Genomic DNA, 9,613 nt, shown 5'->3' on the forward strand with positions numbered 1-9,613 from the left:
CACCCAGCCCGGGGCTTGCGTAAGCACGGCTATGTTTGCTCACACGCCAGGGCACCCACACCCCTCTGCCCCGTGCGGCCTCGCAGGGTGATTTCGAGAGGTTCCTGGTGCCCAAAGCCACCTTCTCATCCTCCTCAGCTTGCTGGCAGGGCTGGGCTGCAGGGATCACAGCGGAGCGGTGTGCGGGAGCCCTCTGCCTGCATCCCGCAGCATGGCCGCAGGCAGGCAGGAGCTGCAGCTCCTCGGTCTGCAGAGACCACAAGGAGCAGATGTTGGTCCGGGAAGGACCTCGTGGTGTGTAAAAAGTCAGCTCTGTGTCTCCATCAGCCCCTGCTGGGTGGTGGGGATGCTCCAAGGTCCCCCCTGAAGCCGTTTCTTCTCCAGGCTCAGTCTCTCCTTCCCTCACCAGCCTTGGCAGCCTTTCCTGAGCCCCCACCAAAAGATTGTCATGTATGGGGGCCTCAAACCAGGAGCAATATTTTAGGCACCACCTAACAATACTGACTAGTGACAAAAAATCTCCCTCCCCCCTCCTTCCCATTTCCCCCCTCTTAAGCTAAAGAAATAGAAAAAAAAAGAAATCCTCATCAACATGCCAAGCTAAATTTCCTGGAGGGATACAATTAAATCTTCATGTGGCAATGCGACCATCGCTCCTTCCCGATACCAAACGGCTTCCCAAGCATCTGACGGCTCCTCTCTTCCTCCCCCTCCACTCGGTTTTCGCTCCTGCTGCTGAATGCAACAGAGGCTGCGGCTTCGCAGCCAAAAAAAGGTGCGAGCTGGAGAGCGCCCAGCGAAGTTGTGAGTGGCAGAAGTGAAAAGGCAGAGAAGCAGCCCTTGAAATCCTCCCTTCTGTTATGTTGGGTGGCAGTCTTGGCAAACCCTGAAATTCCAGATTTTTCCTGCACAATTGGGAAAAAAGAAAAAAAAAAACACGATGAGAGTACCTGTCATATTTGGCTGCTGCTTTTCTTTCCTTTGTTCCATCAAAGACAAAAATAAAAGATAAAATAAAATAAAATAAAATAAAATAAAATAAAATAAAATAAAATAAAATAAAATAAAATAAAATAAAATAAAATAAAATAAAATAAAATAAAATAAAAAGACAGACCCGATCAATTTTCAGGGTTGCAGCGCACCTCAGCCCCACCGCAGCACACTTCAGCCTTGGCACAGAGATGCCTCGTACAAGGTGGGTGTTGCCAGCAACAAATAATAAACGTGAGGGCTGCTGATAATAGTCCACCCCGTCCGTCCCTGACAGTTTGTGCATGCAAAAATGCTGCGGAGTCAGTGCTGTGCTCCCCCTGGTTCATTAAAGAGGCAGTCCGTCGGGGGAAGATGCTGGCAGCCCATTTGTCATGCCCGTTAAAGGCAGGAGAGGCTGCCTTTGGGTTGCTTCCCATTTTTGCCAGCTCTGATTTTACCTGATTTTTTTTTTTTTTTTACATGTGCCGAGCAGGGTGAGCGGCTGGGGCTGGCTCCCTGCAAAACCACCGCAGGGCTCGCAGAGGGCAATGCGCTTCCCCAGATTTTGCTAGTTCAGGAGGTGCCTCCTGCTCTAGTCCTGCAGTGACACCTAAATCTGCCCCACACGTTTTGGGTTTCAGGCCAGGTCTTGCCATTCATTTGAGGCATTTTTCTCTTTCTCTTCATGCGCAGAGCAGGAGAAGGGAGGACAACCCGAGGAGCCAGCGCAGCAGACCAGACATTGGAGGTATCTTTATTGACCGTCTTACAGAAGTACAGCAGCACTCGGTTTAGGGGGTGTGCGACTTCCCCAGAAGGTGCCTTCCTTCTCAGCACTGTGGGGCCATCCCAAGGAGAAATCTGCCCTTTAACACACTGGGCTTCATATGGAGGTTTTGGGGCTCTCCGGGGACAGTAAGTTATTTCAACTGGTGGTTGAAATTCAACAAAACTGCATCAGAAAAGGAAAATAAAAGGTATGTGGAAGGGTGGTGGGCAGCCTGAGCACACCTGACATGCTCTGAGCCTTGCCATCCCTCGGGGTCTTGGGCACGTTGCCTTCCTCCCACCACCTTGCACCCCGGCCGTGCCCCCAGCCCTGGCTGCAGCCCACAGAGCCCCAGGGCCATACTGGCAGCTGCGAGCCACACTCAGCTCTCAGCTCCGAGTGCCCTCATCACACAGCTTTATTTGCCATAAAATAAGCTTTTCTCAGTCTGCCTTCCTCCCTGCACCACTGTACCAGCGAAACCCTTTCCTACAGCAGCCCAAATGCTGTCTATGGCCAGGAAGAGTAGGCTCAGCTGGGCTGATAAACTCGTTTAACTTTTATTTATGTGTTTACTTTTTTTGTTTGTTTGTTTTTAATCAAGGTGGAGTTGTTTAATTTTTTTTTGTGTCCTTGCTACAGGAAACAACTGCAGACACTTCTGGCATAGAGGCATCCTGGCGGCGGCCGCTGCTGCTGGCCTGGCGCTAGTAGTCGGTGAGGGGGTACCGCAGGAAGATGAAGATGAGGATGATGCAGAAGGTGGCGAGGGCTGAGCTGGTGATGTTAAAAAGCCGGGCAGTCTTGGCATCTTCCACAGCCCCATTTAAGTCATTGAGGAGCTTCTTATCCCGGACCTGAGATAGAAAAAAGAAAAGAGAAGTAATTGGGAGATGTATTGTGCTACTGTGCGATACAGGAATAAAGTACTAAAAAATAACAGTGCATCCCCAGGGAGAGCTGGGTGCTGCGGCATCCTCCCCACTGTGCTATGCCATTCTGACAGCTCCAGGGCTTGCATCACCTGGGCCATAAGCTGGTGTCTTGGGGCGTTTGGGTGCCCCCTGCTGCACCGAGGCGCCCAGCATGCAAAACTGGTGCAGGATCCGACCACAGCTTGAGGGCTGGGCTGGCAGCCCTGGGGTACTGAGCCCCTTCTGCAGCTCTCCTGCAGCTGGGGGCATCTCCACCGTTGACTTCCAGCCCTAAAGCACGGGTGCTGTCTGGTTATCCTGCAGGCTGGGACACCCGCGGGCTCATCTTGGGGTGGGTCTCCAGCTGGGTGTGTGACCACACTCCTCCGGGCTGCCAGGCAGGGGACGGGGTCACCAGGCAGGGGATGGGGTCACCAGGCAGGGGATGGGGATGCCAGCAGCAGACCCCAGCCCAGGGGTGCTGCCCACCCCTTCCTAGCAGGGCTCCGTGCCCCTCTCCAAACCCGCAGCCAGCCCTCGGCAGCTGGAGCGCAGAGGCCATGGTGTGGAAGGAGCAGGGCCTTTTGCCCCTTTTTGCCTTTCCCGCAGCAGGGTGGGAGCATCCTTGGGACTGTGCCTCTCTCTGAGCCCCCAGGGCCGTGCCGCCCTCACAGCCTGCTCTTGCTGGGGAGCAGGAGCGAGCTGAACGCTAGGTGTCGGTGGCAGGCTGTGAAATCCCGCAGGCAGCCCCAGAGTCCTCCTAGAAACATTGAAAGCCTTTTATCGACCGGGAGCTTTCTGAAAACATCCTGCGACGCATTCAGACCACGTCTCAGCCACTTTTTTTCTTTCTTTCTTTTTTTTTTTTTTCTCCATCCCTCCCGCAGTGCTGTCCTGAAAGCCTGGTGCCGCTTGCCCAGCACGGGGGCGGGCAGCAGAGCCCCTCGGCCCCGCTGGGCCGTGCTGCTTCGAGGGACCGAGTCCTAAAGACGGCGCTTCCAGCTTTGGAGATGGCCCCAGGGATGGCAGCAAGCCTTCAGTGGCCCCTTTTTGGCAACCACGTGTCTGGAATGACTCGCCTTGGGAACATTTCTGGGGATTTCTCATCCTCCTGAAGGCCTGAGGAGATGCCAGAGCCCCTGCAGCACACGAGCATGAAGAAAAGGTGTTTCTTGCTCCAAACTGGTTGTGGTTGAAGCCTGGAAGCTGTCTCCTTCCTTCCCAAGGTGGGGACAGGTCCCCAGGGTCACACCCCCCCTCTCTGAGCCCAGACGTGGTGTTTCCTTAGTGACAGTCACTTTTCTCATCGTCATTTTGACCTTACCACCTTGCTGGAAATTATTTGGGCGTTATGGCCCTGCTTCCTAGGGAGATGACTGATGGCTCGGGATGCTTACCCTGCACCTGCTGGCCGCAGGGCTCCCCCAGAGCACTGCACGGTGGCTCTCTGGAGACCCCGCCAAGGCAGAGCTTAGCTCTGACCCAGTTTGGCAATTTCTGCTTCCCTTCTCCGTGCCACCAGCACAAGGTGGCGGTGGCCTTTCCTCCACCCCTGCTCAGCTACCACCTCCCTGCTGCTCACCTTCTGTTCCTCCATCCCCAACGGGCTGGTCCCCAAGGGCTCTTTCTCTCTGCTCTCCCACCTGCATCCCCTGCCCTTCATCCCCTTGGGGTTTTGCCTTCACCTTCCTCTCCAAGCGCTCTCCTTGGCTCCCACAGCCCCGCTCCTCCCCTCAGCTCCTTCAGCCCCACTCCACGCCTGCACCCACCCAGGTGCCTCTCTTCCACCGCACGCTATGTGCAAGCCCCCTTTTGCACCCATCCCTGCTGCTTCCTGCTCCCTTTCCCACCTCCTTTCCCTGCTCCCAGGCTCAGCCCCTCTCATTTTTAGGAGCTGAGAGCTTGCCGGGTGGGTGCAAAGTGCTGCGTCAGCTTCCCGAAGGAGACAAATGGTTTGTTGATAACGAGTCTAAAGAGGCCGTATTTAAGGCAGCCTGACGCTTCGCATTCAGCCAGCAGCTGGTTGGATGGGTGCTTTGGGAAGAGGCTGGTTTGCCTGTAAACCCATTCCCAAGTAGGGCTCTGCTTCCCTCTGCGTAAGGAGCTTTTTGCTCCGGAGGGCATCCTTGGGTTTATTTGCTCTGTGGATCACCTGAGACCTTTCCAGCCCACGTTTTGCCCTCATGCCATCACCTGGCTCTTGCCCTCAGTTTCTCTCCCCCAAAAAAACTTTGCTCCTCCTGAAGAGCAGGCTGAGAGGCACTCCTTGCTCCTCAGGGATAATAAATACCTGGGATTTCTGCCAGTCCACTTCCACTCAAGAAGGTCAGCGGGCAGCAAGAGGGGACAGCAAACAGCAGCACCCCCGGCAGGGTGCTGAGGGGCAGGCAAGGAGAGCTCGGGTGGCTGTGCCGGGCCACCCTGCATCTCCAGGCGGCAGGAAAACTCCGAGAGCAACCCCACGGGCTGAAGGAGCCATGAGAGCTTCTTGCTTCCTCGATCTCCTCACAGCCCAAGCGAAGCTCCCTGATCTGCTTCCAGTGTGTGCTGAAATGGGTGGGAAGGCGGCCGCGTGCTGAGGCGCCGGCTGGAGCACCTCCGGGGCACGGAGGAGCCCCTGATTTATTAGCAGCATCAGCAAGGTGAGAGCAGGTGACGTTCATGGCTGCGTGCCGTTTGTGATAACAAAAGCAGTCCTTCCTGAGGTCTCCAGATGCGTGAGTTATTTAAGGGAAATGGAAAAGCCCTCACCGGGGAGCTGTGCCGTGCCACCAGCGCACAGACTGCAGCTCGACCAGGAAACCTGGGCTTTGCCGGCCAGGGGCTCTGCCTTCAGAGATCCCAGGGAGGGCTTGGGGAGGGGAAGCCCTGCCAGCACCCTGCTCGGGCCCTACAAAGCACAGAAATCCCCCAGGAGCTGGGATGCAGCTTGCTGCTGCCCACTGCCCTTGCGCCTGGCTGCAGAGGGACCCGCAAAGCCTGGCTGGCTGCAGAAGAGATGAAAACAACAGGATTCAGGATAAGTGTCCCTAACATCCCGCCTGGTGGGGACAGCATTACGGGAAGGTCCCTGCTGCCTTCCCCAGCACCCCAGGGGCTCCCCAGCCCAAACCTTTTGCTGCCACCTCCGTGTCCCCATTTCTTCCCAGCCCCGCAGCAGGCTGAGGCACCAAGCTCTTGCCAGCCCTCCTGCCATGTGCCAGCTCTGACCCGTGTCCCCGAGGGACATTTTCCTGGTGTTTTCCCCTCTGGCAAGGAATCACAGATGCTGGAGAGCTCCCAGAGCAGAGCAGGACAGCTTCTACGTGCTCAGCACTGTCTGTGCAGGGACCACCACGGCCACCCCACAGTTACTGCTTCCCAAAAGAGCCTGCCCCAGCCATCTTCTATTTTCCTCTCCCCGATTCAGGGCAAATTTGCCTGTTTCTGTTCCCTGTCACCAGTTATTTGCTTTCACACCGGATTTTATGCCCTCTAGACTTTTTGCAGACGCTCTGTCCCGGCGTGGTGCTCCAGCCCCGGGTTACTTCTGGGCTCACTTTGGGGGGAATCGATCTGTTTCTGTGGCGAGGCCGCCCCGCACGCTGGCCTCCCGCTAAGTGCTGCCGGCAGCAGGCAGCAGCCAGCCCGCTGTCCCCGAGCTGACACCAGCGGGGCCACCCCGCAGCCCCCGGGCTCTCTGTGTGCACGTTCGGGTGGTTTTGGGGCAGGACAGAGCAGCCCCATATCCTTTCCCATAGCCACCAGGTGCTCTGGTGCCCCAATCCCACATCCCAGCCGGGCAGCTCCCCCTGCAGCTTTCCTCTTTTGGGGTTTTTAATACGAGAAAGGGCAGGAAGCAATGAGGCAGGGTCCTGCTGGTGCTTGCCGGCAGCTGGGTGATGCTGGCCGGCGGCGTCCCCTCACTCTGGCCCCACAACATGATGCTGTGGGAGCAGGACCCATCCTGCTGAGCTCTCTGACCGCCCCCAGGAGGGGACCGAGCACCGGAGCGCATCCAGCACGAGCTGAGCCCCCCTGCAGGGACCCCCCTATTGCTGTAGGTGCCCCTGGGGACAGCGGGGACAGCCCAGACACCCCTTCCCCACCCAAACCAACACCCCCAGCTCCAACACACGTCCCCATCCCAGCACCCAGCGGGTGCATCCCCTCCCGCTGGTGGCAGGGATGTGAGGGACATTGCAAAGCTCTCCCCCTCCCCGTCCCTGTCCCCCCTCCCCGGGGCGCTCGGCACTCACTTTGAGCGAATAGGCCAGGGCGATGAAGCCGAGGCAGCAGAAGTTGAGGTACACGAAGTTGAAGATGGACCAGAGATAGTAGTCGTTGACCTCGGTGGTGTCGGGGTAGATCTCGATGACGGTGGTGGGGTTGGTCATGGTCTTCTTCTCCACCGAGTGCTTGCACGGGACCGCCGGCCGCAGGCTGTCCCCTTTGCAGCCCTTGCTCTCCATCAGCCGCGCGGCGGACGAAGGGGACAGGACGGGGGACGCCTGCCGGAGGGCCGGGGGCTTGGCGATGCAGGCGAAGCAGCCCTGGGGGGGACCCTGGGGGGGCCGGGGGGGCCAGGCCGCCCCCTCGAAGGGGCACGGGGGGCCCAGGGGGGGGTCCTGCGTCCTCTCCGTGGTGGCGGCCGCCGCGGCGTCACCGCGCTCTGCCCTGGCGGAGGGAAAAAGGGGGGTGAGGGGAAGGGGAGACGGGGCGAGGGGGTGCGGGGGGCAGAGCGGAGGGGGGGACAGAGAGGGGAGATGCAGGGGGGAGGCGGGAGGCAGAGAGAGGGAGCGGGTGGCGGAGGAGAGAGCGGGCAGAGGAGTGAGGGAGCGGGCAGAGGAGAGGATGGGGAGGGCAGGAGGAAGGGGAGGGGAGAGCAGGGGACCACAGAGCCGTGGCTGCATCTCGGCGAGGGAGAAATCGGCGGGGGGAGAGGGGGGAATTACGGGGCAGCAGAGAAAGAAGGGAACAAACCGAGGCGCGGGGAAACGCTCGGGAAGAGTGGGGGGGCGGCGGTGCTGCAGCGAGAGTTGCCAGAGAGCCGCGCAGCCCCCAGCTCCTGCCCGCAGCCCTCCGGCTGTCCGGCTGTCTGTCCGTCCATCCGTCCAGGCCTTCTGCTCCCCGTCCCATGCCGGGATGGGAGCGGGTTGCTGGAGGCCTCCGCGGGGCTTTACCGGGCTGTGCGGCGGAGCTGGCTCGGTGCGGCACAGCAGCCGCGTCCTCCCCGCTCCCCCTCGCTCTCTCCTGCTTTGGTTTTATTATTACTATTATTATTAATTATTATTATTATTTGCTGAGCCCTCATCTCTGTGGGATTCCTGACGGGGTTGCGTTTCCCAATCCCTTTCACCTGCCAGCAGTTCTCCCCCCCCTCCCCTTTTGGAGAATATCGTGGCCGGAGAGGAGGAGGAAGAGGAGAAGGAGGAAGGGGAAGAGGGGATGAGGACACAGGATGGGGAAGGGGGGGTTGGGAAGAGGTTCCCCTCCCCTCTAAGCCCCCCCGAGCCGTGCAATTAGCAGAGAGCAGTCCACCTCTCGCCGCCCGTCTGTCCGTCCATCCGTCTCCTCGGAAGGCATGGGGAGGAGAGGCAGGGATACTCACGGGGAGGGATGCGGGGAGCCGCAGCATATCCGGCTCAGCACTGCCTCTTCCTCGCTGCTGGAGCCGGGGGAGGAGGGGACGGCAGCGCCGGGGGGGTCCCCAGCAAGGGGGGGGCGCGCAGGGGTGGGGGGGTCAATGGGCAGCACCCCCAAATGTGCTCCATGCAGGAGGGCGGTGAGGACACAGCGTGGCAGGAGCAAAGTGGGGCAAAAAGTGCCATCCGTGCCCTTGGGTGGATGGAGAAGGGATAAATCCTGCGGGCACAGAGCACCTCGTGGGGTTGGCTGCGGGATGCAGGGCGCGCGGCTGCGTTAGGGGAGGGCGGTGGGGGTGTCACGAAGGCTGGAGTCGCCCAGGAGGACCTGGCCATGCCTGGGCTTGGCATGGGATCAGCAAAAGGCTTTTGCCTCCAGTTGCCAACCATCCTGGGAGCCAAAACTTGGGGTGCTGAGGCTGCTTCCCCTGGGGATGCGGTGTTGGAGAGCTGTGGGTGCGGCTCAGGGATGGCGTGCAGGACATTGGGAGGACGTGGCGGTGGCACGGGGACACAACATGCCACCCCGTGCAGGTGGCTTTGCGGTGGCAGCTGGGGTGCCAGGGAAGGACAGCAGAGAAATCCCAGAGAAATCCTACAAATGGATTTTTTTTTTTTGCAGGACTTTGCAAGGCTTGTAAAGAAGCCGGGTAAAATAAAAGTCTATGTGAGCATTACCTGCAGGCGAAGGGAAATCCTCTGTAAGTGCTTTAAGCCTACCCTCAAAGTGCTGAGCTAAGAAATAGTGACTGATTCACTTGGCTTTTTGCAACCTGCAGCTGTGCAGAGCATCCTTCCTCCAGGAGGAACGGTGAAACCCCGGGTAGGCGGATTGCTGACTGCCCGAGGAGATGCTGCTGCCCCATGCAAGCAAGGAGAAGGTCCCAAACACCACACTGCTGGGTGTGTGTGTGCCAGAGGAGAAACCAGCTGGAAAGCCAACATCCTGAGAAGCAGTCCCGGCTGTGAACTTGGGGATAAACCCTTTAAATGAGCAGGATTGCAATGAATTTTGGATTGTACCATTAATTCCCCTCCAAATGGTAACAAACTGCAAGGTCCTGGGTATTGGCTAACCATTCAGGGGCCCAGAGTGAAAAGTCAATCTTCAACACGGTAAAAAATGATCATCAGGGAGCCATGTGGTCCCCCAGAAAATTAGGGTCTTTAACAGTCACTAATGAACTGGAAAATAAGGTAAACGATGAAGGGAAAACATCAGCAGATGCCACTCATTTGGTGTAGCCAAGCCTGCAGAAGGCTGTGGGGACATCAGCGAGGTCAAAGCCAGGTGGCTAAGGGACCGGACCTCAGCACGGCTGACTCCCAGC

The 9,613-nt window shown here is 58.4% G+C and overlaps 1 protein-coding gene across 1 annotated transcript; it reads right to left on the minus strand.

Annotated features, from left to right (window-relative positions):
* Nucleotides 1-2,451: 2,451 nt before the first annotated feature.
* Nucleotides 2,452-8,204, minus strand: IFITM10 (interferon induced transmembrane protein 10; the record flags this gene model as incomplete). Its single annotated transcript, XM_084288047.1, has 3 exons — nt 2,452-2,601; nt 6,897-7,314; nt 8,179-8,204. The coding sequence occupies 3 exons, from the start codon at nt 8,202-8,204 to the stop codon at nt 2,452-2,454; spliced, it is 594 nt and encodes a 197-aa protein (XP_084144173.1).
* Between the last annotated feature and the right edge of the window lie 1,409 nt (nt 8,205-9,613).

The sequence above is a fragment of the Netta rufina genome (assembly GCF_964035555.1).
Source record: "Netta rufina genome assembly, chromosome: 5".
NCBI classification, from domain to species: Eukaryota; Metazoa; Chordata; class Aves; order Anseriformes; family Anatidae; genus Netta; species Netta rufina.